This window comes from Zonotrichia leucophrys, chromosome 24 (assembly GCF_028769735.1).
Source record: "Zonotrichia leucophrys gambelii isolate GWCS_2022_RI chromosome 24, RI_Zleu_2.0, whole genome shotgun sequence".
NCBI lineage: Eukaryota > Metazoa > Chordata > Aves > Passeriformes > Passerellidae > Zonotrichia > Zonotrichia leucophrys.
The window spans coordinates 3,518,619-3,534,347 of record NC_088193.1 but is presented as its reverse complement, the minus strand read 5'-3'; the positions used below and the strand labels follow the sequence as shown (position 1 = coordinate 3,534,347).

The 15,729-nt window shown below is 36.1% G+C and overlaps 1 protein-coding gene across 1 annotated transcript in view; it reads right to left on the bottom strand.

Moving 5' to 3' along the window:
* Positions 1 to 575: 575 nt before the first annotated feature.
* The window catches only part of JHY (junctional cadherin complex regulator), a 35,348-nt gene continuing 20,194 nt past the window's right edge, over positions 576 to 15,729 (bottom strand). Inside the window, exons 4-9 of the mRNA XM_064732083.1 lie at positions 13,513 to 13,623; positions 8,399 to 8,877; positions 7,362 to 7,596; positions 3,963 to 4,043; positions 2,649 to 2,771; positions 576 to 779 (exon numbers count right to left, since the gene is read on the bottom strand). Coding sequence (XP_064588153.1) covers positions 594 to 779; positions 2,649 to 2,771; positions 3,963 to 4,043; positions 7,362 to 7,596; positions 8,399 to 8,877; positions 13,513 to 13,623 — 1,215 coding nt within the window. The 3' untranslated portion in view covers positions 576 to 593. The remainder of the gene's footprint in view (positions 780 to 2,648; positions 2,772 to 3,962; positions 4,044 to 7,361; positions 7,597 to 8,398; positions 8,878 to 13,512; positions 13,624 to 15,729) is intronic.

The following is a 15,729-nucleotide window of genomic DNA, read 5'->3' as shown; positions in this document are numbered from 1 at the left end:
TTGCAGAAACTCTTCACTAAGACACAACAGAGTAACAATTCAATAATTAGCATTGTGTTATTACAGACTGCTGTGTTTGGAGCATATTTTTGTTCTCTTTTTAGCAGCAATGGATTATTTTTGCTTTTATTTCTGGCCAAAAGTCTCTTCTGCATTTCAGAAAAAGAAATATTGCTGGTGTTAAGATCATCAGATGAAACAGAAGTTTATTTTTAATGTTTTGTAGATACATTTTCCGGCTTATATGTTTAAAAATGATCCAGCTGTGACAACCAAGAGATTATTGGTCTGAAAGATGCAATTGTCAGATCATTTATTTCAAAGAAAAAAAACAGAGGACTAAATTTCTAATAAAATATTTTTTCTAATAAAAGAACTGAGCACTATATTTACAATGCTATAAATGCAAAAGGTCAATTTATTAACAAAACAGGTACAAAGCAGAACAATTAAAACCAATTCTAACATTTAAAAATAATTAAAATTAAACCAGTTCAATTTCAATGGACTGGGAAATGAAGATGTGATGGTCGCCGCTGAAAATAAAAACAATTCAGGCATTTTTGCCTCGATCCCTGAGATTCCCCAAATACCTACAAGATGTGAAGGGCTTCAAAAGCAGCCACAGCCTCCTTCTCCTTCTCGTGCCTGCTCCACAGGGATTCCAGGGATGGGATTTTGGGGAACCGGGGTCCGGCTGGAACCTCCTTCCCCTCCTGCTCCGATTGCTTCGCTACCAAAATCTTCGGTCTTGGGATCTTCTTGGCATATTCCAGAGCCTGAAAGCAGGAAAAACTGGGGGAAATGAGCAGGAGAAAACCTGGCCAAGATTTCAAAAAAAAATTTAGAAGATAACTCTGAATTCCTGAGCTTGTTTCTGACAGAATTCAATCCCCGACTCTTCAGTGGTGACTGCAACACAACCCAGCCCAAGATTTGCTTCCTGCCACCATTAGAAGCCACCTTAGACACTGAGGGAGTGTTTTTATTTGAAAAAATAAAGAGCAACACAAATTTATTACATTTATAAACATTTTTTTCCCAGTCTCATTACGGTCTTGCCCTCAGGCAGGGAGTTCTGCAGGTTAACAGGACAAGCTCAGGTTCTCCTGCATAATGCACTTCATAATCCAAATTAAAAAGCAAAATGTTGCCTGGGACATGGAATTGGAGAGGGAATGGAAAGAGTTTTACAGAAATGCTGGAGCTGGCAGAGCCCTGGTTTAATCTGGGATGAGTTTTGGTGCCTGTGTGCTGCAGGGATTTGGGAACACCTCATGTCTCCAGTGCATAACCTCCCGTTCCTGGTGAAGTCCCCTAAAAGAATCCAAACCCCTTTTGGCCACTCAGACAATAAAGTTTTGTGTCTCAGTGGTTTAGTTTTGGGAATAAATGCAAGGAACTGAGGAATTCTGATATTATTGAATTCCAGCTTTGTCCTGCGGCCTGCAGTGCTCCCTTGTCCCCCTCAGGACTGAGCTCTCACCTTCTGCCTGGACACTGAGGGCACCTGGGGCTTTGCAGGCAAACCCTTTTTTGCCACCCAAACAATAAAGTTTTGTCTCTTAGTGGTTTATTTTTGGGAATAAATGCAAGGAAGTGAGGAATTCTGATATTATTGAATTCCAGCTTTGTCCTGCGGCCTGCAGCGCTCACTTGTCCCCCTCAGGAGCACTCTGGGAAGGGACTGAGCTCTCACCTTCAGCCTGGACACTGAATCCACCTGGGGCTTTGCAGGCAAACCCCTTTTGGCCACCCAAACAATAAATAGTGGTTTATTTTTGGGAATAAATGCAAGGAACTGAGGAATTCTGACATTATTGAATTCCAGTTTTGTCCTGCGGCCTGCAGTGCTCACTTGTCCCCCTCAGGAGCACTGTGGGAAGGGACTGAGCTCTCACCTTCAGCCTGGACACTGAATCCACCTGGGGCTTTGCAGGCAAACCCTTTTTTGCCACCCAAACAATAAAGTTTTGTCTCTTAGTGGTTTATTTTTGGGAATAAATGCAAGGAATCGAGGAATTCTGGTATTATTGAATTCCAGCTTTGTCCTGCGGCCTGCAGTGCTCCCTTGTCCCCCTCAGGACTGAGCTCTCACCTTCTGCCTGGACACTGAGGGCACCTGGGGCTTTGCAGGCAAACCCTTTTTTACCACCCAAACAATAAAGTTTTGTCTCTTAGTGGTTCATTTTTGGGAATAAATGCAAGGAACTGAGGGATTCTGATATTATTGAATTCCAGTTTTGTCCTGCGGCCTGCAGTGCTCACTTGTCCCCCTCAGGACTGAGCTCTCACCTTCAGCCTGGACACTGAATCCACCTGGGGCTTTGCAGGCAAACCCCTTTTGGCCACCCAAACAATAAATAGTGGTTTATTTTTGGGAATAAATGCAAGGAACTGAGGAATTCTGATATTATTGAATTCCAGTTTTGTCCTGCGGCCTGCAGCGCTCCCTTGTCCCCCTCAGGACTCAGATCTCACCTTCAGCCTGGACACTGAATCCACCTGGGGCTTTGCAGGCAAACCCCTTTTGGCCACCCAAACAATAAATAGTGGTTTATTTTTGGGAATAAATGCAAGGAACTGAAGAATTCTGATATTATTGAATTCCAGCTTTGTCCTGCAGCCTGCAGTCACTCAGCTCTCACCTTCTGCCTGGACACTGAGGGCACCTGGGGCTTTGCAGGCAGCCTCTGAACCACAGTGATATTCTTCATGTTATATTCCTTAATTTGCCTGGAATATTCCTTCTGCAGCTTCATCTTTTCTTTCTGAGAAAAAGCAGAGAAAGGGGCCTGGAATTCAGCGGCTGGGGGGGATCCATCAATGAAAACCTTTTCCCACCAATATTCCATTTCCACCTCTGCTGCTGTCCAACCTGCCTTTGCCATTGATCCCTGCTCAGCACACAACAGGAAGCCCTGATAAATGGCACAGCTTTTTTTTTTTTATTTAGTTGCTTTTCCCTTTTAAGAGCTTTTCCCTGGACTGAATGGAGGATGGAGCTGAGCAGAAATGTGACAGCTCCATCTTTATTCTGTCCTGAACAATCTGTCTCCATTGCACCAGAGTGCAGCCAGATATTTTGGTTTTTACACAACTTTGATTTCCACTTGGAACATTTGGTGGATCTTTACACTGGGAATGACAACTCAGCCCCTTGAGTGGGTCATTTCCTGATGTGCAATTAGCCCTGATTGATTCCTATTTCTGGATTTTAAAAATGAGAGGGTTAAAATTATCCCCAGGACAGCTGTCTTCGCTTTTAGTTGAATTTTCCTGTAGGATCTCCAGCTAACCAAGGATATAAAGTCCCAGATAATTGTAAATTATGATTTCTCTGCTACTCTCCCCAGCCTAAATCCAGTTTTGGTTTACTCACTTTCTCCAAGGATATTTCTCTCAAGCCAAGGATATAAAGTCCCAGATAATCATAAATTATGATTTCTCTTCCCTGCCTAAATCCACTTTTGGTTTATTCACTTTCTCCAAGGATATAAAGTCCCAGATAATTGTAAATTATGATTTCTCTGCCATTCTCCCCTGCCTAAATCCTTTTGGTTTACTCACTTTCTCCAAGGATATTTCTCTCAAGCCAAGGATATAAAGTCCTAGATAATCATAAATTATGAATTCTCTCCCCTTCCTAAATCCAGTTTTGGTTTACTCACTTTCTCCAAGGATATTTCTCTCAAGCCAAGGTTATAAAGTCCCATGTAATTGTAAATTATGATTTCTCTGTTACTCTCCCCAGCCTGAATTCAGTTTTGATTTACTCACTTTCTCCAAGGATATAAAGTCCCAGATAATTGTAAATTATGATTTCTCTCCCCTGCCTAAATCCAGTTTTGGTTTACTCACTTTCTCCAAGGATATTTCTCTCAAGCCAAGGATATAAAGTCCTAGATAATCATAAATTATGATTTCTCTTCCCTACCTAAAACCACTTTTGGTTTACTCACTTTCTCTTTGATTGTTTCATAGTCAGGTCCAAGGCCTCCAAGCTTCATACTCTGATTCAAGTAGAATTTGGAGCTGCCCAGCTGAAAACCAAACAGCAAACAGATTTTCCTTGACATGATTTCACAGAGGGAATAATTCAAGGAAGTTTTATAGTGGAAACCTCAGGATTTCATTGGCAATCTCAGCCCCACCCCTGGCACGTCTCATTTTAAATAAGTGACCAACAGGACTGAGTTATGGCAAAAGTCAAATGACAACAGAATTTCCTTTGGATCTAAGTGGGAAATTGCCAATTTTCCCAATCACAAAGTGATATTTTCTCAATCAAAAATGAGCTTTATTTTGGAGCATCTTGAAGCCACTCATTTGACTGTGGTTAGAATGAGACTCCAAAGAAATTTTTTGTGAGAGAAGCAGACAAAATTACTGACTTTGGTGGCAAAAATCAGACAAATGATGTTGGTGAGAAAAACCTTTCCTTGTTCTGAAAGCTGCACTGGAAAGTTGCCACAGAGAGCTGAAAAATCCATTTCTGCTGCACAGCAAAGGCTTTACAAGTGCAGGAGTGGTGGCTGATGCCATCCAGTATTTTGGACATCACACAAAGACTCCAATGCCTCCATAATATTTTTATTCTCTTTCAAGGTCACATTTTTAGAAGGGAATTATGTGTAAACACTTTTCAGTGAAGTTTATTATGATCAGCTCTGTGGTAATTTTAATGACAGAGTGAGGCAGGAACAGCAATTTCTATATGGAAATAAAATGGGCATTTCTTCAGAACACAAGTTCAAGCTAAACTCAGCTGCAGAGAAATTAATTTTATGCACTAAATTTCCTATTTAAGGTTTCTTTGTGTCAGCTATCCCTGCTCTTACCTGCTATAACTCGCTAATTTATAATTTGAGGTGCAGTGAGGATTTAATTTTGCTGTGTCCCACAAAATCAGGGTTCCCCTCTTGCTGCAATGAGTGCATTTGTTTATGAGGAAAATCTGGATTTTGCTGGGAGCAGAACCTGCCTGATCCTCTGTGCATTCCCCACATGTGGAGCGTGAGAAAACTGCGGCAAGCACGGGACAAGAACAAAGGGCAGAGAAGGAGCTCTGCCCTCAGCTCCCACCATAATCCTGATTCTTCCTAATTCTTCTTAGGGGCACTCAGGCAGCAACACCCAGAGTGCATGAAATCACAATTCCAGCTCGGTTTGTCTGCCCTGAGAGATTTATTATTATAAATTATAAATTTATAATATAATATAATATAATAAATTATAAATGCAGAAACTCCTCAAACATTTAATTTGCCATGGGCAGCCTCATGGTGACACCAGGACGAGTGGGCTGGCAGAGGAGACAGAAATTCAGATTTTAATGAGGAGCATCAGGGATGAGGTTTGTGCTGTTGGCTTTGCAAATCCTGCAGATTTGGGTTGGAATCGCTTGGAAAGCAGGAGATCTGAGCTGGACAAGAAAGGAGCATGAGCAGGAGAATGGAAGGCTCAAAAGCAGAAATAAATAATCTATTGCTCACAAACAGCCCGACCCCGTTCAGTGAAAATCATTTTATTTGTGATAAATGACAGGACAAACACTGCCCTGTGTGTCCCTGCACGCAACCACACTGATCCCTTTGATCTAAAATTATTTCAGTGAAAAAAATGAACTAAAATGATTTCAGCGAGCCAAAAGAACTAAAATTTCAGTGAATTCTCTGATCCAGGTGGATCCCTTTGCTCTGAAATGATTTCAGTGAAAAAAATGAACTAAAATAATTTCAGTGAACCAAAGGAACTAAAATTATTTCAGTGAATAAAATGAACTAAAATTTCACTGAATTCTCTGATCCAGGTGGATCCCTTTGATCTAAAGTGATTTCAGTGAAGGAAATGAACTAAAATGATTTCAGTGAACCAAAGAAAATAAAATTATTTCAGTGAACCAAAGGAAATAAAATTTCACTGAATTCTCTGATCCAGGTGATCCTTTGCTCTAAATTATTCAGTGAGCCAAATGAACTAAAATGATTTCAGTGAAAAAAATGAACTAAAATTTCAGTGAACCAAATGAAATAAAATTATTTCAGTGAACAAATGAATAAAATATCAGTGAATTCTCTGATCCAGGTGGAACCCTTTGATCTAAAATCATTTCAGTGAAAAAAATGAACTAAAATGATTTCAGTGAACCAAATGAACATGCTGTTTTTCAAATAAAATAATTTCAGTGAACTCTCTGATCCAGGCTGATCCCTTTGCTCTAAAATTATTTCAGTGAATAAAATGAACTAAAATGATTTCAGTGACCCAATGAACTAAAATGATTTCAGTGAACCAAAGGAAATAAAATTTCACTGAATTCTCTGATCCAGGTGGATCCCTTTGCTCTAAAATTATTTCAGTGAGCCAAATGAACTAAAATGATTTCAGTGAAAAAAATGAACTAAAATGATTTCAGTGAACCAAATGAAATAAAATTATTTCAGTGAAAAAAATGAACTAAAATTTCACTGATCTCTCTGATCCAGGTAGATCCCTTTGCTCTAAAATGATTTCAGTGAACCAACTGAACTAAAATTATTTCAGTGAGCCAAATGAAATAAAATCATTTCAGTGAACCAAATGAACTAAAATTTCACTGAATTCTCTGATCCAGGTGGATCCCTTTGCTCTAAAATGATTTCAGTGAAAAAAATGAACTAAAATAATTTCAGTGAACCAAATGAAATAAAATTATTTCAGTGAAAAAAATGAACTAAAATTATTTCAGTGAAAAAAATGAACTAAAATTTCAGTGAATTCTCTGATCCAGGTGGAACCCTTTGATCTAAAGTTATTTCAGTGAAAAAAAATGAACTAAAATGATTTCAGTGACCCAAATGAACCAAAATGATTTCAGTGAAAAAAATGAACAAAATTATTTCAGTGAAAAAAATGAACTAAAATTTCAGTGAATTCTCTGATCCAGGTGGATCCCTTTGCTCTAAAATGATTTCAGTAAATAAAATGAACTTGCTTTTTTCAAGTAAAATAATTTCACTGATCTCTCTGATCCAGGTGGATCCCTTTGCTCTAAAATGATTTCAGTGAAAAAAATGTACTTGCTTTTTCAAGTAAAATAATTTCACTGATCTCTCTGATCCAGGTGGATCCCTTTGCTCTAAAATGATTTCAATGAACCAAAAGAACTAAAATTTCAGTGAACTCTCAGATCCCTTTTCTCTAAAATGTTTTCAGTGTCTCTTTCTCCCTTTGTTCCATGATTTTTAATGCTCTGCTGTTCATTTTACAACATTTCCCAGTCCCTATTTGTATTTTTTTTTAAACTTTGGATTATTAAGAAGAAATGTTAGAGTGGAAATAGAAATGTTAAACCACCGAATCCACATTTATTTCCTCACCTTTTTGCTGATTTTGGGTTGGTTTTGCTTTTCCCTTTGTAGGAGAGACCCTTCTGAGCTGCTCCTTCTCATTTTCCTTGGGTTCCCTTCAGCTTTTGCCGAGTCCCCCTGGGGCAGGGCGGGCGGGAACAAACCCCACAGCCACGTGCCAGCAAAAGCATCTTCCAAATCAGAAAATCCTGGCTTTTCCTGCTTTTCTATGAAATGGGAGATTCTGCAAGCAGATGTTGGCGAGCTGCGAGCAAAATATAATAAAAAGGCCGTAAAAAAATGAGGGGGAAAGAGTAAAAAATCTGAATTTACACACAGCAAACAGCCTGAACATGGAGTGAGGGAGCAGGGAGATGGGAGGGTGAGGATTTCACAATAAATGATTTTGCTTGCACCCAAGTGTGTGGAAATAAATGGAAAAAAAACCCCCAAAAATAGGGAAATTTCTGCCTGGTGCAAAGGTGATTAAAGCAAATCAAAAGCTTTGGATCAGGCCTGCTGAGTACTGATAGAATTATTTATGTGAAATAAAACCTTCATTTTTTAAAATCAAGACAGGTTAAATTCTATATAATTCTATAAAATTCTATATAATTTTCCTGCTCTCTCCTTTAGGGACAGAATTGATCCTGGATATCCACCCTGCAAAGCCAATTTTCCTACAAACTCTAAATTTCTGCAAAATTCCCTTTCCTATCTGTATTTTAAACTTTCCCACCCAGCCTCCTAAAAGGAAACTTTGAATTGTGGGAATTTCCATTCTTGGAGGACAAAGCTGTCATTTTCCAAAGCCATAATTAAAAATCAATACCAATAATGAATCTTCAATTAGTAATACGTTATAATGGCAGGTTGGTGGCAAAATAAGTTTATACTTTGGAGTTTAAACAAAATATAAACAAGGAAGGAAGTTTTATAGTGGAAAAATTTTTTTTTAAGTTTTATAAAATAAAGTTTTAACATTTTTTTGTTTATTTCCTGGGCATCGCAGGGTTATGACAATATCATTTTACCATTTAAATCCTCACCACAAAGTCTTCTGATACCTGCAATCCTCATGAATGTGATTTTGGAAATCTGGAAGTGCTGCTTGGTCCTTCACTTTTTCTTGAAAAATGGCATTAAAATCAGCTGAAATATTCTCCAATTCTGGATGTGCCTGCTCACTGCTGCTGCTATTCCAGGAAAAATCCTGCCCAGGGACGGGATTGGCAGGGAATTGCTGTGGAATTCCACCTGCAGATTCCTGCTGGTTTTTCTTATCCTCCTGGCCGGCATTTAAAACTTCTGGCGGGTAAAAATTCTGGAATATCGGGAGGAAACAGCCAGGCGTGGAAAGGATGGAATTGGGGATGGCGCTGAATGCACTGTGGGGTTTTTCTGGCGGGCACAGAGCAGGGTTTGGGGCCAGGGCCGGGCTGGGGTCGCGGCCCGGGGCAGCGGAGAGGGCGGGGGGCTCCGGGGCTCCGCTCCTGGGACACGGCCGGGGCTCCGCGCGGGGTCTCGGCACCAACCGGAGCTGCTCCTGCAACGAGCCGAGAATTTCCCAGAAACTCAAAACATCAAATTTAAGGAACCCTCTTTATAGTCCAGAAATTCAAATTTAAAGGAACTCTCTTTATAGTCCAGAAATTCAAATTTAAAGGAACCCAGAAATTCAAATTTAAAGGAACTCTCTTTATAGTCCAGCAATTGAAATTTAAAGGAACCCAAAATTCAAATTTAAAGGAACCCTCTTTATAGTCCAGAAATTCAAATTTAAAGGAATCCAGAAATTCAAATTTAAAGGAACCCTCTCTATAGTCCAGAAATTGAAATTGAAAGGAACCCTCTCTATAGTCCAGAATTCAAATTTAAAGGTACCCAAAAATTGAAATTTAAAGGAACTCAAAACATCAAATTTAAAGGAAGCCTCTTTATGGTCCAGCAATTGAAATTTAAAGGAACGCAAAATTCGAATTTAAAGGAACCCCCTTCATAGTCCAGAAATTGAAATTTAAAGGAACCCAAAATACAAATTTAAAGAAATCCTCAGTCCAGAACAGAGCAGAGATGTTATTCGGGTACTGCTCAATGAGTAATTCTCCAGAAATTCAAATTGAAAGGAACCCAAAAATTCAAATTTAAGGAACCCTCTTTATAGTCCAGAATTCAAATTTGAAGGAACCCAAAATACAATTTTAAAGGAACCCTCTTTATAGTCCAGACATTGAAATTTAAAGGAACCCAGAAATTCAAATTTAAGGAATCCTCTCTATAGTCCAGAAATTCAAATTTAAAGGAATCCTCTTTATAGTCCAGAAATTCAAATTTAAAGGAACTCAAAACATCAAATTTAAGGAACCCTCTTTATAGTCCAGAAATTCAAATTTAAGGAACCCTCTTTATAATTTAAAGGAACCCAGAAATTAAAATTTAAAGGAACTCAAAACATCAAGTTTAAGGAACCCTCTTTATAGTCCAGAAATTCAAATTTAAAGGAACCCTCTCTATAGTCCAAAATTCAAATTTAAAAGTACCCAAAAATTGAAATTTAAAGGAACTCTCTTTATAGTCCAGAAATTGAAATTTAAAGGAACCCAACAATTCAAATGTAAGGGAACCCTCAGTCCAGAACACAGCAGAGATGTTGTTCAGGTGCTGCTCAATGAATATTTCAATGAAAATTTCCCAAAGGCCTGAGGCAAATTCTGCAGCACGGGACTATAAAATCAGGTCCTTGCAGATGCAAACCAGGTCTCTTTCCCTGCTTGGGTTCTGCTTTTTGTCCCTGCAGGAACCGGAGCTGCTCCTGGAACGAGCCGAGAATTTCCCAGCGGGTGTTTGAGACATTCAGGTGGGAATTCCGTCACTCGCATCAAAATCTCCCTCTGAGCTGCTGGGATCTGACCCTGCTCATGGGGGGTTCAACCCAAAATTCAAATTTAAAGGAACCCTCTTTATAGTCCAGAAATTCAAATTTAAAGGAACCCAAAAATTCAAATTTAAAGGAACCCTCTCTATAGTCCAGAAATTCAAATTTAAAGGAACTCTCTTTATAGTCCAGCAATTGAAATTTAAAGGAACCCAAAATTCGAATTTAAAGGAACCCTCTTTATAGTCCAGGAATTCAAATTTAAAGGAACTCAAAACATCAAATTTAAGGAACCCTCTTTATAGTCCAGAAATTCAAATTTAAAGGAACTCTCTTTATAGTCCAGAAATTCAAATTTAAAGGAACCCAGAAATTCAAATTTAAAGGAATCCTCTTTATAGTCCAGAAATTCAAATTTAAAGGAACCCAAAACATCAAATTTAAAGGAACCCTCTTTATAGTCCAGAAATTGAAATTTAAAAGAACCCAGAAATTAAAATTTAAGGAATCCTCTCTATGGTTCAGAAATTCAAATTTAAAGGAACTCAAAACATCAAGTTTAAGAAACCCTCTTTATAGTCCAGAATTCAAATTTAAAGAAACCCAAAATACAAATTTAAAGAAACCCTCAGTCCAGAACAGAGTAGAGATGTTATTCGGGTACTGCTCAATGAGTAATTCTCCAGAAATTCAAATTGAAAGGAACCCAAAAATTCAGATTCAAAGGAACCCAAAAATTCAAATTTAAAGGAACCCTCTTTATAGTCCAGCAATTGAAATTTAAAGGAACCCAACAATTCAAATTTAAAGGACCCCTCAGTCCAGAACAGAGCAGAGATGTTGTTCAGGTGCTGCTCAATGAATGATTCTGCATCAAAAATTTCCCCGAAGGCCTGAGACAAATTCAGGTCCTTGCAGATGCAAACCAGGTCTCTTTCCCTGCTTGGGTTCTGCTTTTTGTCCCTGCAGGAACCGGAGCTGCTCCTGGAACGAGCCGAGAATTTCCCAGCGGGTGTTTGAGACATTCAGGTGGAAAATCCATCACTCGCATCAAAATCTCCCTCTGAGCTGCTGGGATCTGACCCTGCTCATGGCGGGTTCAACCCCAAATTCAGATTTAAAGGAACCCAAAATTCAAATTTAAGGAACCCTCTCTATAGTCCAGAATTCAAATTTAAAGGTACCCAAAAATTGAAATTTAAAGGAACTCTCTTTATAGACCAGCAATTGAAATTTAAAGGAATGCAAAATTCGAATTTAAAGGAACCCCCTTCATAGTCCAGAAATTCGAATTTAAAGGAACCCAGAAATTCGAATTTAAAGGAACCCTCTTTATAGTCCAGAAATTCAAATTTAAAGGAACCCTCTTTATAGTCCAGAAATTGAAATTTAAAGAAACTCAAAACATCAAATTTAAGGAACCCTCTTTATAGTCCAGAATTCAAATTTAAAGGAACCCAACAATTCAAATTTAAAGGAACCCTCTCTATAGTCCAGAAATTGAAATTTAAAGGAATCCAGAAATTCAAATTTAAAGGAACCCTCTCTATAGTCCAGAATTCAAATTTAAAGGAACCCTCTTTATAGACCAGAAATTCAAATTTAACGGAACTCACAACATCAAATTTAAGGGAACTCTCTTTATAGTCCAGAAATTCAAATTTAAAGGAACCCAAAAATTCAAATTTAAAGGAACTCTCTTTATAGTCCAGAATTCAAATTTAAAGGAACCCTCTTGATAGTCCAGAAATTGAAATTTAAAGGAACCCAAAATTCAAATTTAAAGGAACTCAAAACATCAAATTTAAGGAACCCTCTTTATAGTCCAGAAATTCAAATTTAAAGGAACCCAAAATTCAAATTTAAGGAACCCTCTTTATAGTCCAGAAATTCAAATTTAAAGGAACTCTCTTTATAGTCCAGAAATTCAAATTTAAGGAACCCTCTTTATAGTCCAGAAATTGAAATTTAAAGGAACTCAAAACATCAAATTTAAGGAACCCTCTTTATAGTCCAGAAATTGAAATTTAAAGGAACCCAGAAATTCAAATTTAAAGGAATCCTCTTTATAGTCCAGAAATTGAAATTTAAAGGAACCCAGAAATTCAAATTTAAAGGAACCCTCTTTATGGTCCAGAAATTCACATTTAAAGGAACCCAAAATACAAATTTAAAGAAACCCTCAGTCCAGAACAGAGTAGAGATGTTATTCGGGTACTGCTCAATGAGTAATTCTCCAGAAATTCAAATTTAAAGGAACCCAGAATTAGAATTTAAAGGAACCCTCTTTATGGTCCAGAAATTCAAATTTAAAGGAACTCTCAGCCCAGAAGAGAGCAGAGATGTTATTCAGGTACTGCTCAATGAGTAATTATCCAGAAATTCAAATTTAAAGGAACCCAAAACATCAAATTTAAAGGAACCCTCTTTATAGTCCAGCAATTGAAATTTAAAGGAACCCAAAATTCGAATCTGACCCTGTGGATAACCCAGAGCTTTCTGTCAACCCCCGGGAAAAATGATCTAAAAATCAAATAAATCCTTGATTTTTATGTGCGAAATTTCGGGGAAAAATGGTTTTGTACACACTGTTAGGCTGGCCCATGTAGAACAGCCTGATGCCAATGATATAAATAACATTATATAAATTATAAAAGCAATTATAAATTATTAAATATACAAATAAAATTATATTATGTAAATGATAAAATTATTATCAATGATATTTTCTTTATGGCAATTAATTCACTCCCCCTTAATTATAGGGGACAAATCAGGCAGAAATGGGGAAGTTCTGGCTCAGAATTTCCCAAACCATCAAATACGACCATGTACTAATTTATAATAATAATAATCTAGATAATTTAGATTATGAAATAATCTCCTAAATAGATTCTGTGAGCTCAGAATTTCCTGGCATTTTGCTTTACATTTTTTTAATACATAAAGCACACATACATTAAATTACAGTGCTTATCTATTGATAGATATATAAGGATTTTTTTGTCAGTAATAATTACTTTAAAAGCCACAAGATGACAGCTTTAAACATTCAAATTCAGTGCTTTTATAGCTATATTTCAACTGATATATAGATATTTTTTAGACTTTTTTTAGACTTTTTAAAGATATTTTTTAGATATTTTATAGATAGACTTTTATAGATATTTTTTAGGTATTTTATAGATAGACTTTTATAGATATTTTATAGATATTTCAACTGAAAAATTCTAAATGTATAAATTCTAAATTAAAAAAAATTATAAAATTATAAATTCAATGATTAAATTCTCTCAAAAAAGGAACCTTGAGCTGCTGCCCTTTTGGGTACCATTTCTCTTCAGGCTTCATTTTCCCAGTTTGGGATGCTGGAACATTCTGGAATGGTTCTTCATCAGCTGGTGGAGGATCTGGGACCTAAAAACCAGGAATGTTCATGGTCACAGCAATTAAGGGGAAAAATCTTAAAATCTTGAGGAAATAATAAGAAAAAAATTGAAATTTTTCAATTTTTTTTGAATTATTGAAATTAAAATGAAAATTAAATTTTCCACGATGGGATGGATGACAAGGAAATGGTTAAAGGAAAAAAAAAAAAGAAGGAAAATTAAAGGCAGGGATGATTCCTTCTACTTTTAAGAGGAATAAAAGAAAGGAAAATTGTGCAGCACAGAAACTCTCAAATGTCTGAGCTGCTCCATTTCCATGGAGGAAATGCACCTAATAACAGAAAAAAAGCAAAAAACCATCCCTGGCCAGGCAATCACACACCCAGCAAGAGAGATTGCAGGAAAAGCTGGAAAAAACACAATAATGGGGCTGAAAATAATGGGGGAGCTGCAGGAATAAAATCTGGAATTCACAGAGCTGCCAAAACAAGGAGAGCTCCAATAACCACAGCAAGTTTTTATTTGGAGCAAGTTTGCTGAGTAAATTCCCTTTGTAAATACAGCAATAATTAAATTTTTCTTGAAATAAACTTTTAAAAATCACTGCACAAATGGGAGTAAATTCCCCTTGTAAATATAGCAATAATTAATTTTTTCTTGAAATAAACTTTTAAAAATCACTGCACAAATGGGAGTAAATTCCCCTTGTAAATATAGCAATAATTAAATATTTTAAAAATAAACTTTAATTTTAATCACTGCACAAAGGTGAGTAACTTCCCCTTGTAAATATAGCAATAATTGATTTTTTTTGAAATAAACCTTTTTTTTAATCACTGCACAAAGATGAGTAAATTCCCCTTGTAAATATAGCAATAATTAAATATTTTAAAAATAAACTTTAATTTTAATCACTGCACAAAGCTGAGTAAATTCCCCTTGTAAATATAGCAATAATTGATTTTTCTTGAAATAAACTTTTCTTTATCACTCCATAAAGATGAGTACATTCCCCTTGTAAATATAGCAATAATTGATTTTTTTTGAAATAAACTTTTAAAAATCACTGCACAAATGGGAGTGAATTCCCCTTGTAAATATAGCAATAATTGATTTTTTTTGAAATAAAACTTTTTTTTAATCACTGCATAAAGGTGAGTAACTTCCCCTTGTAAATATAGCAATAATTGATTTTTCTTGAAATAAATGTTTTTTTTATCACTGCACAAAGCTGAGTAAATTCCCTTTGGAAATACAGCAATAATGAAATTTTTCTTGAAATAAACTTTTAAAAATCACTGCACAAATGGGAGTGAATTCCCCTTGTAAGTATAGCAATAATTGATTTTTTTTGAAATAAACTTTTAAAAATCACTGCACAAAGGTGAGTAACTTCCCCTTGTAAATATAGCAATAATTGATTTTTTTTGAAATAAACTTTTTTTTAAATCACTCCATAAAGATGAGTACATTCCCCTTGTAAATACAGCAATAATTGATTTTTCTTGAAATAAATGTTTTTTTTTTTTATCACTGCACAAAGATGAGTAAATTCCCCTTGTAAATATAGCAATAATTGATTTTTTTTTAAATAAACTTTTAAAAATCACTACACAAAGGTAACTTCCCCTTGTAAATATAGCAATAATTGATTATTTTTGAAATAAACTTTTTTTTTTGAAAAATCACTGCACAAAGCTGAGTAAATTCCCCTTGTAAATATAGCAATAATTGATTTTTTTTGAAATAAACTTTTAAAAATCACTGCACAAATGGGAGTAAATTCCCCTTGTAAATATAGCAAGAATTGATTTTTTTTGAAATAAACTTTGTTTTAATCACTCCATAAAGGTGAGTACATTCCCCTTGTAAATATAGCAATAATTGATTTTTTTTTTTGAAATAAACTTTTAAAAATCACTGCACAAATGGGAGTCGATTTCCCTTGTAAATATAGCAATAATTGATTTTTTTTCTTGAAATAAACTTTAATTTTAATCACTGCACAAAGCTGAGTAAATTCCCCTTGTAAATATAGCAATAATTGATTTTTTTTGAAACAAACTTTTAAAAATCACTGCACAAATGGGAGTAAATTCCCCTTGTAAATATAGCAAGAATTGATTTTTTTCTT